The sequence below is a fragment of the Ursus americanus genome, chromosome 26, assembly GCF_024610735.1.
Source record: "Ursus americanus isolate L20-20 chromosome 26, mUrsAme1.1.p, whole genome shotgun sequence".
Taxonomy (NCBI): Eukaryota; Metazoa; Chordata; class Mammalia; order Carnivora; family Ursidae; genus Ursus; species Ursus americanus.
In genome coordinates this window covers 10,793,964-10,814,721 of record NC_142152.1, presented here as the reverse complement: position 1 = coordinate 10,814,721, position 20,758 = coordinate 10,793,964, and the positions used below count along the sequence as shown (strand labels likewise).

General features: G+C 38.1%; 1 protein-coding gene across 4 annotated transcripts in view; it reads right to left on the bottom strand.

Annotated features, from left to right (window-relative positions):
- Positions 1–20,758, bottom strand: part of SYNE2 (spectrin repeat containing nuclear envelope protein 2) — a 307,352-nt gene that overhangs the window by 161,782 nt on the left and 124,812 nt on the right. For all 4 annotated transcript variants that reach the window (XM_045810585.2, XM_045810589.2, XM_045810586.2 and 1 more), the window contains 13 exons: positions 19,269–19,448; positions 17,242–17,392; positions 10,980–11,138; positions 10,190–10,351; positions 7,771–7,872; positions 6,465–6,665; positions 5,943–6,114; positions 5,150–5,262; positions 3,597–3,799; positions 2,970–3,089; positions 2,581–2,872; positions 1,254–1,405; positions 13–322 (listed from right to left, as the gene is read on the bottom strand). In XM_045810585.2, the coding sequence (XP_045666541.2) occupies positions 13–322; positions 1,254–1,405; positions 2,581–2,872; positions 2,970–3,089; positions 3,597–3,799; positions 5,150–5,262; positions 5,943–6,114; positions 6,465–6,665; positions 7,771–7,872; positions 10,190–10,351; positions 10,980–11,138; positions 17,242–17,392; positions 19,269–19,448 (2,317 nt within the window). The remainder of the gene's footprint in view (positions 1–12; positions 323–1,253; positions 1,406–2,580; positions 2,873–2,969; positions 3,090–3,596; positions 3,800–5,149; positions 5,263–5,942; positions 6,115–6,464; positions 6,666–7,770; positions 7,873–10,189; positions 10,352–10,979; positions 11,139–17,241; positions 17,393–19,268; positions 19,449–20,758) is intronic.

Here is a 20,758-nt window from a genome sequence, read left to right as displayed (position 1 = left end):
TGACCATTTCACCTGTAGCTGTTGGAGAAGACTTTCGTGTAGATGCTTTATTTCCAGCCAAGGCCTTTCACTGAAGCTGGGATTTTTAGTGCACTCTAAGAGGTAACTTCCTTGAGATTTTAACTCTTTTAGCAAGGATGTCAAATCTTGTGCTTTCTGAAGGAATTTCTTATAAATTTTTAACTGAGCTTTCTTCTCCTGCAAGCCATGCTGCAGAGCAAAGCCCACTTCCTGTTTCTTTTTTAGTTCTGTGAGCATTAATCTCAGATCCTCCTTACTTTGCAAATACTTCTCTCCTTCAAGTAGAAGCTTTTCTTGATGGCTAAGTTGAACAAATATTTTAGAAATGAAATGACTCTTAGCAAATTGGAATGCTTTTTGCATATTACAGTACAACATACATTATAATAAAAAGCATTACAATAACACTAATATAAATTATTCCCAAAGACTCTTTTGGCATTAATGACATTCTAAATAGCACTAAGTTTAGCTCAGAAATCAAGACAGAAATTATTTGTAGTATTACTAAAAATATATATATATATTTGTTACACAATTTGACCTGAAACAAGCACTCAATAATTTAGATTCCAAACCATTAGTTTTTATTATGCTTAAGTATAATTATATTATCTTATATTTTTCTTTCTCATATAAGCAAAATAAATAATCATTCAGTATATGGGCAAACTAACTAGTTTATACTTTCTATAACTTAAATTTAGCTTTGATCTGTCTTCCTAGAAAAAACATAAAATTCACATTTCCACTAAACAGTAAATGTATCTATTTAAGATGTGATACGAATTAAAAATTTTCACCAGAATTATGTCCACTGAATTCAGACAACATTTGCACACATTTAAGAATCTCTTAGAATATATATTTAAAAGCATAATTATTCTGCAGTAATACCACGCAGACACTGAAACTGTCTGGGGGAAGGAGGTTTTGGTAAGAAGCAGAGTGTTGACGGTGGAATGATAGACAAGCTAATTTGTTACCAAGACCTCCATGGGTTGATGAACCGGCCAAAGTAAACACTGCCTCAGTTAAGACAGTGGATTTCCTATCTGAGCCAGAGAACTATTCATCTTCATTTCTGCCTCTGACATTGTGGATGCCCCTGACATTACTGACTTTCTCTCCAATAGATATTATATCCAAACCCAGGAGGCAGACAAAACAGACTTGTTATGACTTCACGGTGCAACGAAAAGTCATGAAGAAGTGAAGGCGTTGCCCTTTACCTTAGATATGTGTTGGCTAAATGGAGTGTGTTGTCCCACTCGTTCTTGATATCAGTAAGGGTCTTTGGAGCCAATGGAGCCTTGCTGCTCTCAGCCTGACTCATGATGGTCTGTATTTTAGCGTCCCCTTCAGGCTTCAGTAAAATGATTTCCTGAATTAAACAAAAAAGATCTTAGAATCTCGTGTGCATTACTTAGGGAAAATACATAGGCTATCTTTTGATTTTTACACATTATATTTAGATTCTGACTGCAGAATACATTTCAAAATTATCTTTTCATTTTTATATATGCCCAAAAGACAATGATGTCTCCTTCACATGATATAGAATTGGTTCTCAATAAATATTTTTCCGGTTGATCTCACGGCATTCCTCTTTTCAACTGCCTTCAAATAAGATAGATGCCCAAAAGACCCTGGCAAATCCTTCTTCCTTCTACTCCATTATTTAATGATAGAGAGTTAAGGTAACAGCCGAACACAACATTTTTATACACTCAAGATGAGACTTAGGGCTTCTGCCAGGAAAATGCAGTGCCCCTTGTCAACTCTTGTCCCTCGGCTACAACATAATTAATTCCCATTCCCTGTCTTTCCCTTTCCCTCCTTTGCTCTACACAGTCAAGTTCCTCCCTAATTGGAAATCCTACTCCAGATTCACCTCCCTTGGAAAACCTTTCACATATAATCCCAAGTACTTCACTAAGCCTCACCAACCCGTATAGCTCACTATGCATAACCATTTCTTCCTGTCATCACGCTTTGATGAATGTAATTAAAATCCTTCCAGGTTCCTTTTAAGCACATGGGCTTCTGTCCCTTGCATCTTTAACTAACAATGTCTAGTGAATTTCCCCTTAGGTAAAAAGTTGGCCAAGAGGAGCTTGAGATTTCCTTGCCCTCTGCAACCCCCTCAGCACCTAATAACCTCCATGAACCATACAACACACTCGATATCTGATAAACTCTACAAACCATACATATTCGCTGTGAAGAAGAGCTCCTCTCCAGCCCTGCCCTTGACATTGTTGATGCCTCTCTGTACTGACATATATTCTTTTTATATCCTAGTAAACTTCCACTACCACAGCGCCATAGGCACTGCCCTTACAAAGACAGGATATACCTTCTCTCTTCTGTCTGCGTTAAAATAATTTTAGATCCATCACAGCCCTTCTGTCTCTTAAGCTCAGTCATCTGAATGCCTTCAGCCATTCCACAATGATCCTATTTTCCATTAAGAAACAAATTTTTGCAGTTTTGCTCTAAATCTTTTAAAAATTAGGGTTCACTCTGACCTCTGAAATTTAGTTTCCGCAGTTATACCTTTATTTTTTGGATTCTTTCCTCAAGCGGCATTTTGCCTTCAGATGAATTCAAAACCATAAGGGACTCTTTAATCCCTGCTATCCAGTGAATTGCATCATGTGCAAGATCATTAAAGCTCTGGTCCTCTGTAGGAGGTAACTTAGCCTCTTCATCAATTTCACATAATTGTCTCAAAAATGTCTGGTATCTATCAATCAAATGTGTTGATTCCACTATGATTTCCTCTTCTTCAGTAAGCCCATATTCCTTCAAAGAGCTGTTCAACTGGGCCAGAGATTCAAACTGTTCCCTGTAAATTCCAAACATCACTGAAAGTTTATAGCAGCCACAACACCATGTAAGAAACCATGTTAGCAGAAAATATATTCATACAAGATCAGCTCTACCTCTTTCTGGCTACAGCTTCACAAAATAGCTCAGTTTTCTCTCCTGATTTTTCCATTTCTTTCCATTTCTCTTCTTGACTAGTCAACCACTTGCTCAGATTTCTGTGGTCATCCTGGAGTCTAAAAGAACATTACATATGTTAAAATAGAAGGTAAGCAAAAAGTGAGTCTGTGAAGAGAAGGTGGGCATGAATTTTGTAAGCTAACCAGGTTTTTACTACCTTCTTTTGATATTTAGAGAAAAATTAATTTGTGACATTAAAATCCAGTCTACAGCCATACCACCCTGAACGCGCCCGATCTCATCTGTAACATTAAAACCTGGACAGTAAGAGCCTGTATTATAGTGGCATTCTATAAAGCAATGAGCTACACAAATGTATCATAAAGAGCAGGAAACAAACAGAAAACATTTTTGGACTCACCTCTGAACTATTACCACATTAGATAACTTGAAGAATTCTCCTAACTTCTATCTGCCTAGAGACAAACTTAGAATTGAAATTATGTATTTTATTTGTGAAATTTGTGTGTATTGTATATCCCAGTGTTAACTGGACTGAGGCACAGAACATATAAAGGTACCATTAGAAAACATGTTATTTAGATATCGCCTTTATTCCCTACCTCAGTAGCTCCTGCAAGCAGTCATTGAGCTCCTTTGCTCGTGCCTGGCAAACGGACTCCATTTTTTCTAATTCAATTTCTTGATTTATAATCCAACTGTTAAGCTCCTTAACATGTGCTTTGGGCAGGTGCTTCTTCACATGATTCAGTACAGTTCCCACCTGCTGTATTTTACTGCCTCTTCCTTCAAGAGTCAAGAAATCCTTAAGAAAGACAGAAAGTCAATGATGTTCTCCCGGCAAAGTCGAAGTGTGGTCTCTACAACCCCCGTGACACTTTTCCAAGCTGGCACGTAGACATGCCACCTTTTTAACACCTAATACAAAAGAAGAGCTATGGAGATGTGGCTAACTCAATGGCATAAGATCAAAAGATGATTTATATTAGTTGTAGACTGTGTGTGATATATCTGACCTACTGGAAATGGCATCAAGCAAAATAATGCAGGGTCACCATGAACGTCAGTAGGAATAAGACTGGGAAAGCTGCATTTTTCTTTCCTCAGCTTCTAAATCCTTGCTCCCTTCTGGTAATCAACATGTAAACCTAAACAGACAATTCTCTATTTAACTTTGTCCAAATCAGAATTTTATCTCAATGTTTGCGTATCAAGGTTTGAGCATCAATTGCTAAGACCCATGCAATGGGCAAAGTTAAAAGCAAAAAAATAAAAAAATAAAAAGTTGGGACTTAAACTAAAAAAGAAAAGAAAGGCAATTCTACCAATAAATAACAGTATCATCAAAGCAAGGAATCAAACAAAGAACAATTATTGCCACTCATAAGCTTGAGAGTATGACTTATATCACCACTAAAGTACTGGACAATCTAGCCTAAAGTGATCAAGATTTAAGGACGCCATATGCATTTTAAATGCCTCCATGCACATTACCTTTTATTTCAGGCTACCCTCCACTACAGTTCAACCAGCTGTATTAAAGTTCAACTGAGATTTTTTAAAGAAATATTACTCAGAAAAAAATAATAAAAAGTCAAGAGATCTCTCTCAAGAAAGTAAAGGAGTTCCAAAATCCAGGTTAGGGAAAGCCTTTATTTTTTATCAAATATAATTTTAACTTGACTGGATTTACCAGTAAACAACTAAGTTAAACAGCATCTTATAATAGGTGTGAAAATAGGACTTGTTTAAGTGACTCACACCCTTGCCCGATAAATATGGAGTTTCAAAATATTTGGGGAAGAGTTGGTTATTTGGAAACATTATCTCTGTAGAGAAATTAGTAAGTCAAAGTCATTAATTAATTAACTTATTATTTTGAGAGAAAGAGAGCTTGAGTGGGGAGAGGGGAACAGGGAGAGACCGAATCCTAAGCAGGCTCCACACTCAGCGTGGAGCCCGATGCGGGACTTGATCTCACAACCCCGAGATTGTGACCTAGGCAGAAATCAAGCATCAGATGCTTAACCAACGGAGCCACCCAGGCACCTCCAAAATAATGATTTTATCTACTTAAATACAGTTCTATGTCTCTAGTATTTTAGTTTTGATAAATTTTGATTAAAATTTATACACACATATATATATATCTTACAGAAAGTTTTTGTAGCTTTTGTTCCACACTCTTTTTTGTTTCTGAAGATTCAAAACACTCTTTAAGGTTCATTGTAATGTTGCCAAACCAGTCATTAAAGTTCTTGCACTGATCTAAAGGAAAAACCAAAGGAAGTTGTATTCATTCAAGGGAGAATTCAGACACCTTGTTAAAGTGAGAGACTTTGAAAGTTGCTTTGCATGACACGGCTACAAATCATTATATAAAGTGGTAATAAGTTGAAACCCAACTCTGAGGCTAACAGATTCTAGAGAGTAATTGTGGTATATTTTCTTTTTCTCTTTTTTAACTATTTTTTTTAAGTGGTCTCCACGCTCAGCATGGAGGGCTTGAACTCATGGCCTGAGCTGAGATCAAGAGTTGGTCATTTAACCAACTGAGCCACACAGGCGCCCCAAACTGTGGTGTATTTTCTGTACCAAACCTCCTTTCCAAGCACACAGGACACCCAAAGACACGTGCAGGGGCGGCCTGCTCACAGACATGTCCCCAGACTCGCTACGGTGAGCAGGGCACATGTGAAAATGTTGGTGACTTTCTTTCACGAACTAAAGATTAGGGACTTGAAAGAAACAGATGTTATTTATAATAGGCATAGATCAGTGAGTGCACCCCCCAAAAGATTTATCTGAATAAATCTTAACTAAATAAATCCCTTTCCTTAACTAGAATCCGTGCAACCATTTGTGACGCTTTGATAAGCCTTCATGTTCACAATACTTATTCATACGTCAAGATTCCCAAAAACAGTTAAGAGAAACGTCGCACTCACCATTCAATAACTTAGAAAAGTGATCTTGCAAAACACTTTTTTTGGTATTAAATAAATCACTGACGCTTTCATATTGCTTTTTTAATTCAGAGAGTTCAGGAGTCAGACAACCTATTTGATTCTCAAGTAACATCATGCTGTGCTTTTGCTGCAGGATTTGCTGCTGTATTTCCTAAACACACAAACACACAAACAACCATGAAGCCTCAAAATGAGCCCCGTGTACACAACGTGTAAAAGATCTCCATCGTTTTGTAAAGCTCTCAATGGTTTTCTGTTGCGTGGGTTTGCTTTACCTTAGCCCGTAAATGTACAACACAATGCAATTTAAGATCAAATAATTACTGTCCGCAAAGCAACTCAAAGGTCAGACTGCTAAATATACACAAATTGTTTTTCTGAGTTTCTGCCCCTGCTTTTCGTTTTTTAGTAATTATTTTTATTAACCTCAAGAGGTCAAAGCCATCAGAAATAAGTGTGAAAATAAATCTGAGCCACGGAAGAGAAACAGCTGGGACATACCTCCAGTTTAGTGAAGATCTCTAAGCTGTCGGAAGGAGACAGGGCTTTTAAGAGCGACTCAGTCATTCCAATCTGGGTCTTGGCTTGGTCGAGGTCCTCCCTGAGCTCAGCTGTGTTGCCACTAAGCGCAGAGCAGATGGATTCTCCTATTAACTGCGTCTTTACATTTTCTATCTTGTTTAAAACAGAGGACTCCATGACCTGAAATCATGAAACATATGCAAAGTCCGTAGCAGACTTTAACTAGATTTTAAGACAACTGCATGGCTAGAGAATGAGTTGAGAGTCTGCTTCATTTCAGTGGGAAATTAATTCATGGTTCTACATCACTGATACAACTCAAATTGTTTAAAAAATAATATGAAAAACTGAGATTGGCATTCCGACTTTTTTCCAAAAGACTCATTTGAATCCTTCCGCCCCAAGCAAGTTTTATCTAGCATATCAACTGAGGTGCCATCTCATGGCACTCATTTGAAAATAAATTAAAATATATAGAAAAACTTAAACAGCCAGCATTTACTGAGTGTTTATGATGTGCACAGCTTTGTGATAAGCACTTTATGTACAAAATACAAGCTTTAGAATGTTACCTAACTTGCCCAAGATCACAAAGCTGGTGGGTGGCAGAGCCGGGACCCCACCCAGGAAGTCTGACTCCAGACTTCATATGCAGCCACTGCACTCTGATCTAAATAATATTGTAGCAAATCTCTTCACACAATAGGAAATCACACTTGGGGCAAGCTCCCTGCTTCTCCATCTAGCAATTATCACTTGAGCCATATTCTCCTTCCTATGGCCAAAAGACACTCAAGAGGAAACCTTTGTTACTTTACACAGAAGCATGACTTCATCTCCACCTCTACACAAGAGTCCTGGAAATAAGTGAAAGGAGAATAAAGTAATACAAAAATAATACTTATTCTAAACATATATAATCAACGATGCCAACTATTAAAAATTTAGTTGGACTTAATGTAGGAATTGAATAAAGGTGAACTAAATGATCCTAATTTTATTTTAGTTTAAAGATTTAGAATTCTGGTTTATGAACAATATTTTTTTAAGATTTATTTATTTGAGAGTAAGAGAAAGCACGCACACGTGCGCAAGGTGGGATCAGAGGGAGAGGGAGAGAGAAACCCACGCCAACTCTGCACTGAGCGCAAGTCTGAGGAGGGGCTCAATCTCATGACCCTGAGATCATGACGTGAGCTGAAACCAAGAGTAAGCACCACGCAGGTACCCCTGAACATGAATTTAGAGTGATTTAATTGCAACTTTTAAATAAAAATTCTCTTACCTGCAATTCAAGGGGTATTTCACTGCTTTGAAGGAGAAACTGTATTTTAGCCACTCTTTTAGAGAACTCTGAAGATTTTTGTTCATGGGTTTGAAGCTCTTCCTATAACAAATAATGTTAATGGAAAATATCTTTTTACTTTATACTTTATTTTCTGGAACCCATGATCGCTATTATTATACATAGAAACTGCGAGAGCCTTTGAATTTCCCCCAAATCACTTGTGTTTTGAAGGAGTCCTGGGACTTAGAAACCCAAGTGACTTCATGAGTCAGGCAAATGTTACAACTGAGTGAAGCCGTCTAACTAGAAGACGACAGGGGGTCAGGCTCGTGCTAGACAGAACGCAGTGCCTGCATTGCATTTCATAGATCTGTGCATATAAACCGTGCCCTGCGTGCGCACACGCGCACACACACACACTCTCACACTCTGCTGGCAGAATCTCACCCACAGGCTGGCAGTTTACCAATCTTTAACTTCCAATTTTTAAACAACCTGCACATCAAGGCATTTTTAAGGGACTTATTCGTTCACACTTAGAAAATCATAACTTCTATCATCATACACAAAGGAAACTCAGAAATCTCTAAATGTTTTTGAAAACCTTTTCCAAATGTATAAAAATAGATATGTGAATTTAAAAGTGGATAGAACAGCAAAGATTAGGGAACAAATGAGACTGGAAGCATGAGACCTGGCATACTACAAAGTCTTCAAGCACATAGACATATATTTTTCTATTACACTGAACCAGATATAATTGCTAATCTTTGACTGTTTCCTGACCTACAAAGATACAGATTTCATGCGATCCAAGTGAATAATATGTAAATAAGCCATAAGAAAGAACTCTTCTTAGGGTTAAAAGAGATAATGTAAAATCTTTCTAAATGGCAGAACCAGAGATTACGGTTTTAAAAACTAGCCTTTTTTGAAGCTCTAATAAGATTTTAATACTCAGCCTGGTAATTTTTCCTCATCTTTTTTTTTTTTTTAAAGATTTTATTTATTTATTTGACAGAGATAGAGACAGCCAGAGAGAGAGGGAACACAAGCAGGGGGAGTGGGAGAGGAAGAAGGCGGCTCCTAGCGGAGGAGCCCGATGTGGGGCTCGATCCCAGAATGCTGGGATCACGCCCTGAGCCAAAGGCAGATGCTTAACGACTGTGCCACCCAGGCGCCCCTTTTCCTAATCTTTTTTAAGGAGAGACTGCTTAATTCAAATTATGCAGGTTGTCCATAATCATGATGTAGATCAGGGGTTAACAGTCTAAGGGCTGGCAGTCTGTTTTTATAAATAAAGTTTTATTGGAACCCAGTTCTTTCCAAGCGTTTATGCATCGTCTCTAACTGAATGCTTTCATGCTACAACAGCAGCATCAAGCAGTTGTGACGGTGACCAAATGATCTACAAGCTTAAAATGTTTACCATTCGACTTCTTAAGAAAATGTCTGCCGGGGCGCCTGGGTGGCACAGCGGTTAAGCGCCTGCTTTCGGCTCAGGGCGTGATCCCAGCGTTCCGGGATCGAGCCCCACATCAAGCTCCTCTGCTATGAGCCTGCTTTGTCCTCTCCCACTCCCCCTGCTTGTGTTCCCTCTCTCGCTGGCTGTCTCTATCTCTGTCAAATAAATAAATAAAATCTTTTAAAAAAATTTAAAAAATTAAAAAAAAGAAAATGTCTGCCAACCCCTGGGACCTATATTGACCACTTGGGAACAGCTTTGTATTTTGATGGGGCTTCTTCTAGGAGTTATTAACATTTTTTATACCATAAATGCCTCTGATAGTCTGGTGAATCTTGTGGACCCTTCACGTAACAACATTTTAAAAATAAAATGTGAGACAAATTATGTAGGATTATAAAGGAAAACAATTATATTGAGATATAGTTATCAAAATGTTAAAAATAATTTCTGCTATAGTAATATATATGTTTCTATATTAATACCTTAAATAATAAGATCTAGAAGTGACCCTACTAATAAATATCATAATTTCAAAGTAGCAATAAAGAGTTAACAGTTACAAGTGGATAATGATTCAAAAATACCTGTGATTTTCTTGATAACAAAGACACATAACGCTCACCCTACTATGTTTGTTGACTATGTTCATAATTGGAACCAAAATTACATTTTGGTTAGATATTCATAAAAATAAAGATGCAATTTTTCCCATATGAGGTCATTTTATCCATGTACCACTTGGGTGTCTGTCAACCCCAGATTAATAGTGCCTGCTAACATCTTCCTAGATACCACAAAGGAAAGAACAGAAAGGTCCCACTCAAGGGATAATAAAAGAAATAAGTCATTTCTTTGTGATTTTTCTACTCTGTTTCAAGAAAGCAAGCTCCGTATTAAACATCAGCTGCGTACAAAAAGAACATACATTTTATCTCCGTTACGAATTACCTTCAGCTTTTCTCTTTCTTCTTCAGCCAGTTGATTTAATTCCATTTTTCGAAGGACCTTTTCAGTCCACTCATCGATGACATTTTTTAAGTTAAAAAGTTTGTCCCATAATGCTAGAGCTCGACCAAGATTTTCATAGTAGTCTTCTGTCTTTTCATTTATCTACCATAATTTAAAAATAGAAAGAACACATTTAGTGGTAAAAAGTATGAAAACCATTGTTTCAGACACATTCTATTTTAAAATAAAAATTTAGTTTACCTTCGCTTTTTAAATAATTTGCTTTTATCAACAAAAAAATGTGCTTTAACATATCACGTAATTCTTCCTTCCACAAAAAAAACTTTGCTGCCACTTACAGGCAACTGAAAGCAATAGTCTTTCTAATTTCTAAACCACGATAAATGAAAGGTGCTTTTAAAACACAGAAGAGAATATAACACAGACAAGTTCTTATTTTGTAATTCATAAAAATATAATTATTACTCAACCAAAACTGTATTAAATAAGTATATAGTTGCACATGAATACCTTGAATGGTTACTATATTAACTAGTTTATTTAAATAAGTTGAATATAAGCTTTTATGTCTCAAGATGATAGACCCATTTGTTAGTAGTATCCAACTCTGGGGATGAAATTAATACCTAAGTCATAAATTTTATATTATTTGAACATTTTACAATGAAGACTTTTGAACTTTATAATTAGATAAAAATACTAAAGATACAACAGAAAAGATCAATTTGCTAGTAAAATAAAATTTTTAGTGAATTAAATTGTCACTCACATCAAGCCATCTATCCACAATAATATTAGCTTCTTTCTCAAAAGGAGGCTCTTCAAAAATTCTCATTTTATTTAGATGAAATTGTAGATTTCTGCAGATCTGGTTAATCTTGTCTACAACTTCTAAATGTTCACTAAATTCTTCTTTAACAATTTCAATCTGTAAAAAAGATAGGTAACATGTTTTTGATATATTTACACAGAAAAACTGGTAAGAACCAAAATTCTATTATTGGCTATTTATTAGAGAGTATTTCCTTTGCACATTATACTTCTCTAAAGCAGCCTGTTATTTTCCCACTTTCTCAATAAAAAGTTTTTAGAATCCTAACTATCTCATTTAACAATAATCCCACATCCAAATTTCTTCCCAGTCTGCATGATGAAATAATTATAATAATCTAAAACCATGTTTCTTGTCGGGAAATAACAGTCTACCAAAAAAAAAAAAAAAAGCACCTTCATTCAGTAATACAAAAAATGGCAGATCCTAGAGTCCTCTAACAGGAATCATCTTTGGAATGTTAAAGAACCTACATGCTCATCGGAATAAAATGGACAGAATTCTAATACATCTTTAATATGACTTCAATTTTAATCTTCCACAATTCTAACTCCCCATCATTTCTAACATGGAAGGCGAAACACTACTTTACCAAAAGGCCAATGATCTTAAACTACAAAATAAAATTTGAGAGTTGACTAATATAATCTTCATGTTTTACTCAGCTTACCAGTCGTACCTGAGCATTGTTAACAATTATATAAAATTTGAAAATAGATATCTCATAAGCAAATACCCAAAAAATATATATACACCCGAGGAAATTTCTGGAACTATACAGTAGATATAATTTTCCCTATTCTTCCCATTAAGCACAACTAAAAACCCTGGATATCACATACAAAACAAACTCAAAGAATGAAAAGTGGAGAGTTCAAGAAGGCTGAACAACTCGGGTCATCAGCTCCTGAACACCGACTTGGTGCATCTTCTTTCCTCTCAGAGACACCAGAGTGTGTGCTGGAGGAGCCGACACCTAGTAACGTCAATGTGCACGGGGAAAAAATGTCCCAAAGGAAGCTTGCTTTCTTCAGCCAGAGAACCAAAAATGGGACACTCCAGCAAGACAGAAAACTTTTAGGAAATAATCAATCACTAGGGCCAAATACCACAGAAAAAGATATGAAGAGATAGTTCATCAAAGATGACCTACAGATGGCAAACAAGCACAAGGAAAGAGGATCAATACCATTAGCAAGTAGGAAAATGCAAATTAAACCATAATGAGATACCACTATATACCTATCAGAATGGTTTAAAAAAACTGAGACAGGGGCGCCTGGGTGGCACAGTCATTAAGCATCTGCCTTCGGCTCAGGGCGTGATCCCAGCATTCTGGGATCGAGCCCCACATCGGGCTCCTCCACTGGGAGCCTGCTTCTTCCTCTCCCACTCCCCCTGCTTGTGTTCCCTCTCTCGCTGGCGGTCTCTGTCAAATAAATAAATAAAATATTTAAAAAAAAAAAAAAAACAACTGAGACAATATCTAATGCTGGCAATGATGCAGAGAAACTGGATTACTCCACATTGCTGGTGGGAAAAGTTTGGCAGTTTCTTTAAAAACTAAATACACAATTAACATACAAGCCAGCAATGGCACTCCTGGGCAGTCAACCCTGAAAAGTAAAAACTTCTATTCACATAAAGACTCCTACACGGAGGTTTATAGCAGCTTTACTTATAATTGCCCCAAATTACAAACAACCCAGATGTCCTGCAGTGGTGAATAATTAAACAAACTGTGGTTATAACCGTACCGTGGAATACTACACAGCAAGGAAAAGGAATGATCAACACATGCAAGAACCTGAATGAATCTCCAGAGAATTATGCTGGTGAAAACAGCCAATCCCCAAAGGTTACACACTCTATGTTTGCATCAGAGGGAAACGGGTAGGGTTATAAAACGACGACATGAGTGGTCCTTGTGGTGATGGAAATGTTCTTTATCTTGACTGTATCAATGTTGGTATCCTGCCTGCAATATTGTATTATGTACTTATATAAGACTGAACACTGGGGAAACTCACAGTGAAGGGTACACAGGATCTCTCCATAGAATTCCTTACAACTGCATGTGAATCTACAATTATCTCAAAATAAAAGTTTAACTAAAACAGTAATTGAATAAAAATTTTAAAAATGAGAAAAAGTTACTGAGGAGGTTTCTGTCTCCCGACTGGAGGCTGACTGATACATTTATAAAGATGAGATGCAAACTCTGATGTTTTCTCTCCTGGCACAGGACTCTTCGCATTGGGCATAATAAGTTTTGTTCAATCAAATGGGAAAAAATTATATGTATAATTAATTTTCATTACATTCGAAGAACTTTGTTGTTACACTGACACAAGCCACCACTGAATGAAGAAAAAAGAAAGAGCGGGAGAGGGTACTTTCACCACTGACGGGAACTGCGGGTTTTGTTCCACAATAAATAGAAAGGGTAGAATAAAGGAAATGTAGACTCACTCTGCCTTTTCCCAAACGTGAATAGTCCCCTGACACTCTAGCCTTTAGTCTTACTTTTGCACTTGTGTCTTTCATTAAAGAGAGTGGAAATCTGGTCCCATATCCTAGATAACATCCAGGTTTCTATGGTTTGGAAGACAGAAGTTCTCAGTGGTATCATGTTTCAGCCACTGGTGCAAAGCATCACGCTAGAAACACACACTACAGAAATGGATTGTTTCTGAAGACGTATCTAATTCATCACAAAATTAACGGAAAGTTCTGTACTAAAAAGAACTAAAATTTACTTTTTCCAGACAGTTAAAGAAGCATCTGAGAAAAGAATTAAATATTAGTGTACTGGAACGTGTATAGCTTCCACACGAAATATTATTTTAGCAAATGCGTAAAACGCTCATATGCTAGATCCCATGCTAGATATAAAATTCTCAAGATAATAAGAAACGCCTGGACCCTTCTACATTTCTTAAAGGTAATTATTTTATTTTATTAATTTTTAAAATACCTTTGTGAACAAACCTTTACGGTTGAGAAAGGGGAACAAAGCAAAGTTAACCAGTTTTCACTTCTGCCATATACATAGTTCAAATGTTTACAGAGAATGCAATATTATGATGATTGAAACATGACTTTGTAATCATACAGACCTGGGATTAAGTCACGATTATGCCATTTATTAGCCATATAATCCTGGGGAAATTACTTAACTTGTACCCTCACTTTTTGTCTTTTTTTACGGAGGAAGTTGCTAATCTATCCAATTCCAAGTCATAAATTGGACATTACTGCTAAGCAAGATCAGCATGGCTGAAACATTCAATACATGGATATGGTGCTTTTTTGCTTTGTGTTGCTTCCTTATTGTTCAACAGGTAAGATCCTTGAGGCTAGCGTTATGAATCTATCTTCACATCAGGTGAAGAACCCAGGCCACTGTATCAATATCTGAGCTACTCTGTGATAAGAGTCCAAGATTTGGATTTAGATCTGGAGGAGAGTAAGACCTTGTAAGCACTTAGGCTGGCCCACATGCTTGATCCATTTTTCCCCCAGAGAACTTGCTGGGGTATTGAGCACTCGTGCACATTATAAAAGAGCGATACCATTGGTCTTGTTTTTTGAGTATATATCTCCTTTGACAGTCCCATAGCAAATCAGGAAAACTGACAGGTCAGGGTTGGGGAATTTTTTTGTTCTTTATTTATGATGCCATTTTAATAACATTAAAACTCCTACAGTTACTTCTGAAATTCTCTAAAGAAAAAAAACAAAAACAACACCTCTAAACCTTGGTTTTCCCACCAGTATAACAGGGTTAATAACACCTACCTTGCAGGGTAATAAGGTTATGTGGGAATGAAATGATACAATCATGTGTGATGAATTTGGCACACAATGGCCAAGCCATCCATGGCAGAAGCTATCATGATCGCCATCATTTTTAGTAGTAGGAGTAGTGTTACTTAAAACCTCAAGGCCACATGATCGCCCTCTTTGCAAATAAAACCAATTTTTCTGGCTTCAGGATTTTCCAGCTTCTGGGATAAATCATTTATTGGAGTGGAGGGGTATAGTTTGGCCCAAGAAGAAAGAAGGACATTAGTAAATTTTTAAAGTGCTACCATTAATGTCTTTGGTATTAAGAATTTTCCATATTTAATATTATATCCTTAGGCTAGATTCCTAGAAATGAAATATTTGGTCAAATGGTGGACAAATTTTCAAGGACCTTGAATAACGTTGTCAGAGTGTTTTCCAAATGGGTAGTAGCAATCTACTCTTCAACCAGCAACATAAAGAGTACACATCTCGCTGACCATCAAAAGGCAAACAAAGGTATTTTTGAGTAGTTCTGGTTTCCTTTGATTACTCATGAGGTTGAACTATGTGTGTGTGTCTCTCTCTTTTTTTTTTTTAACAATTGTCAGTTTATTCCCTATGTACAAATACCCGTTTGGATCTCAGTGGTTTACTCACTAATTTCTACGAGTTCTCTATATATTATTGCAAACCTTATTCTAGCATATTTATGAAAATACCTTTCTACTCTACAGCATTTTTTTAAAGATTGTATTTATTTATTTGAGAGAAAGAAAGAGCACGAGGGGGGGTGGGGCCGAGGGAAAAGGAGAAACAGACTCCCTGTTGAGTAGGGAGCCCAATGCAGGTCTCCACCCCAAGACCCCAGGACCATGACTTGAGCAGAAGGCAGACGCTTAACTGACTGAGCCACCTAGGCACCCCTCCTATGAGATTTAAATGAGGAAGGCCACCAAGACCAGAAGCAGACAGTGAAGTGGAGCTGCTCAGAAGCAACCTGTCTGCTTCCATCTAGCAGAGGTAGCTTTTGGGTTTGGTGGTCTCTGGATCTAGGAGGATCCTGCCCCTATCCCAGTGGATTTGAGGGTCTATCTACGCGTTGTTTTGGTTCTCAGAAAATAAAACACGATCAGCCTTACAAGAATGAGGACTTTTAATAAATTTCTCCTGTGCATAATATAATTTCATACATGCAAAATATATAGTAATAATATAGTTCACTTACACATGCCCTCATAAATGGAAGTTGGTATGATGAAGTTTAATTTTTTGTTATTTAAAATAAATAAATAAAATAATTATTTAAGATCCCAGAGTCCTGGGATCAAGCCCCACGTCAGGCTCCCTGCTCAGTGGGGAGTCTGCTTCTCCCTTTGCCTCTGCCCCTCCCACCCGTTCACGCTCACTCTCTCGCTCTCTCTCAAATAAATAAAATCTTAAAAAAATAATAATAGCTCTCACAGGAAACCAGTTAGACAGTCACATACTGTACAACTGGTGTCCAAACAGGGTTCTTCGTGATTGGTCAGTTCCAAGAGACTGAGTCTGAGAACGCAGATCTCATTCCTACTCTATATAGCTCTGGCCATGTGTCCGCACGCTGAATGTCACTTCAGCCTCAGGGATAAGTGTTCTAGATAAAGACTAAATTGTAAGAATCTGGTTGATTCTCTCTTTCTCTCTCAGCAACTGGGAAGTTCGACAAAATTGCTTTCTAACAATCAGGTGTATCACGGAGATTATATTTCACACATGCTTTTGACCCTTTAATAGCACTTCAGCATAGGACTCATAAAACCAGTAGGAAAAGCAACTTTCTGGTATACAGTAATGTAGTATAGTAGTAGTATTCTTCAACTATTCCATTCCTTTGCCACTTCTGGTTGATAACCACCTAAAATCATAGAAAATAATGACACCTAGTGTCTAAAAGTGTCACTCTTCTTTGACTATGCTGTGATTGGTGAGGCTATGAATACAGACGGAGCATTACAGATGGAAAGTCACACATCTTTACAGAAAGCGAATGTAATTATTCCTTTGTCTGCTAACAACGGAGGGGTTTCCCACTACCTTCATTCTCTCGAGCCTAAGATGAAGTCTCGGGTTCCTTTTTGGTAGAAGGTCAGCGCAAAGACTGTCAAAACTCTACAGAGGTAGGAACAGGGGTGACCACAGACTCCAACAGAACCACACCGCCAGTACCAAACACCAGACACAAGCAACCCAGCATCGACTTGGGCACTGAATTTTTCCAAGCCCTAGTAATAAATTCAATAAGGTCTGAGATATCTGATAAAACAGGGTCACTGTTCTTTTAAGCCAAGTTTCAAAAATGACTCTATTTACAATATCTTCTTCATTGTCAAAGCCATTGTGTAGAGCTTCCTTTGGAATCTGGACTCACCTCCGCTATCCTTTTCTTCAGGTTCTCTTTTCCCATGTAGGAAGCCTGAAGGGAGATGACATTCTCTTCTTTTTGAATCAAAGCAGTCAAGACACCTTTAAAATTCTGATATTGTTTTAAGAGCTCCAAAACTCGTTCACATTGGTCAAGGCTATGGAAAAAAAAATGTACAAAAGGTAAATCTCTAAAAATAATAAAACCATTCTCTCCCTTTGTAGGTATCCTATAAAAATGACTAATACATTCTAGAAGGATTTTTCCTCTTGACATGGCTTAGCATATTGTTTAACCAATGTAGCCTAAGAATGATGGCACATACAGTTATCTGGCAAATGGATGGTAGAAATAATCACTGGATTATGATTTTTACCAGATCAATAGTAAAAAAAAAAAAAATCACCAGATGTAAGCTCTAGAAAGAAACACAGGATTCATAACCTTAAGAAATCAGCATCTCAATGTCATCATTAACCAAAAAACACCTTGGAAAACAGTGCCTTCTTAGCACTCTTCTTGGAGATGGTTTTGACACAAATTCAGCAAGTCACAGTTTATTTATGTCTATTTAACTCATTCTAGATTTAGCCCTTTTTAAGAAGTAAAGAAATACAGATAATTTGGCAGTTAGGATACCTGATTTCTACTTAGAGGTGGGCACTAATCAGTCATGTGAACTTAGATAAGTTACTTTAGCCTCTTTGGACCTCAATTTCTTTCCTCTATGAAATCTAAGGGTAGACAGATTGAATGCCACAGACAGGCTTTATCTTGAGTACTATACACTCAGCTTCCAGTAGAACTCAGGAAGTGCACTCAGAGTTCTGTGTAAAAGGACCACTGAGGTGAGCAGGGTTAAGGGAAACGTCCAGGGAGCTGGGGGATTAACCAGAGCAAAAACAGATACACCACTCATCCTCAGGGGAAAGAAGGAAAGTACCCTGGGCCAGAAAGGAGGGTGCCAGTAGGAGATCCCAGAACCACCTGCTGGAAAGAGAGGGGATAAGACCATCCTGACCTCTCTCTCTGCTTGTCCTCAAATCTACGTGTACCTCCCACTTCCTATCCCAGCTGGACCCCTTGGCCTGGCTGGTACAGTCTGTTAGGGATCAGCCTTCCTGACCACTTCTTCGTCCAGGCAGAGAGTAAGGGAAAGAAGGGATAGATGGGGCATAGTCAGCAGAATTGCCAACTAGGACTGGTAGGTAATGGCTATCACGTAGTGAAGAAAACTTGTGAGCCTGCCCAGGCTCTGCAGAAAAGAGAGTGGTCACTGACGAGCAATGTTTGCCATTCCAATAGGACGATGTGGTAGAATAATGCCCCTAACCCCAAAGATGTCCATACCCTGCCCCTGGATCCTGTGAATATGTTCCCTTACATGGCAAAAGGTACTTTTCTGGTGTGATTAAGTTAAGGGTCTTAAAACAGGGGCATTACCAGAATTATCTATGTGGGTGCAATATCATCACAAGGGTCCTTATAAGAGGGAGACAGGAGGGTCAGAGTGACAACAGAAGCAGAGATGAGAGGAGAGAAAGCCAGATTAAGACTTGAAGATGCCACACGGCTGGCTTTAAAGATGGAGGAAGGGGACACACATCAAGGAAAGTGGTAGGAGGCCTCTAGAAGGCAAGGAAATGGATTCTGTCCTAGAGCTCCGAGAAAGGAAGGCAGCTTGATTTCAGAATTTCCAACCTTGAGACTGTAAGATAAATTTGTGTTGTTTTTCAGCCACGGAACTTCCTATAATTAGTTATACAACAGCAACAGAAGACGAATACAGGTGGCGTAATAATAATTATAAACATACTGTGTATTTCTTACCCCTCTTAGATAACCTCTTAAATTCATCGGGCTATCATCTAGGATTCCAGCTCTTGCCCAGACATTGGCCGCACGAGCTTCCGGTATGAAACTCTCACATTTGTCCCTCCTTTAGATCCATGAGGATGTGTTTTCAACGTATTTCAAAAAGTTAACTGCGCTACAAACAACTTCTCAGATTCGGGAGGGAGTTTTCTCCTTACCATTCAGTGACCGAAGCTTTTGTACTCTCCCACAAAAGTGCTGTATTTTGGAACTGTTGATTCAGAGGTTTTTCTCTGCCATCTTCAAATTGTGGAAGAGAATTAACCATCTCTTGCAAGCATTTCTTCTCTTCTTCATATTCATCTAGATCCTTATCCAGTCTCATTAGTGATTTTTTCCTTGATTACGAAAGAGAAGAGTTTGATAGCCAGTTATTAGCCAAACTGATTCAACACAAGGATGGGTAATTTGGGGGAGCACGCTAACTTTAATTTGCCCTCAAATTATTACATCAAAATTACACACTCCTATTACAGAGTTCACGAGGCTCTTTGCATCTCCAGAATACTAATTTGGTATTTTAGACATAATATACAAAAACCACAAGCAGTAACATTTTTCTGTGGTGAACGCACTTGTAAAGGGAGTGGATACATATGTGAGAGAAAAGAGAAAGTGTGTGTGTGTGTGTGTGTGTGTGTGTGTGTGTGTGTGTGTACGGGAAAGAGCACGGCATGGAGAGAAGAGAGATGGGTGGTCACGCCCTGCAAGCTCCCAAGGAAGAATGGAGGAGGCCAAGGAGAAATGGACAAGCAAGGAAACCTTGCATTTCTACCTTGTATACAAAAACCTCTTCCCCATCAAAAAAAGAGTCATTTGACCTAAGAGTTTTCACTGCAAACGAATCCTGGAAGGATTAACTCCATTCACCTACGTCTAAATTGCTTTTAGCAGACGCTCACTGTCTCTACCTCCTCTCCTCCAGTTCTCTCTGGAGTCTACTCCCATAAGGTCTTCACCCCCTACGGCTCCTCCCAAACTGCTATCAAGATCTCCGGTAGCCTCCATGTTGCTAAACCCCTGTTCCATTCTCCATCTCCGCTCCCTTCACCGGTCAGCAGCAGTTGACACAGCTGACCACTTCTCCTTGTTGAAAGGCCTCCTCACTTGACCCCAGGACTCTCTTGATATTCACCTGCCTATACTGGCCACCCCTTCTTGGGACTTTTGCCTGGTTCTTCCTCATCTCCCTAATCTCTTAACATGGAGGGCCTAGAGTATGCAGCTTGGCCCTCTCCTCTTGCCCATCTGAACTCACTCTGCTGGCAATGTCATCCATCTCATGACTTTAAATAGCATTCTAGACACTGATGACTCTCGAATGCATACCTCTAGCTCAGCCCTCTCTCCTGCCTCCATCTACTGTTAAGAGTCTTGTTGATATTCTTACTTGAATGTCAAATAAGTATTTTGAACCTATTGTTTCTAAAACCAAGCACACTTGATCTTTCATTCAATACCTGACAAACTTCACTCTTTCTCATCTCAGTCGATGGTAACTCCATTCTTCTAGTCGCTCAGGTCAAAGCCTAGAATCATTCTTGACTCCAATCCTTCTTTTATAACCTAGGTACAGTGTGTCAACAAATCTTATGGACTCTATCTTCAAAATATACTCAGAATTTTAGTCCCTTCTGCCACCTCACCA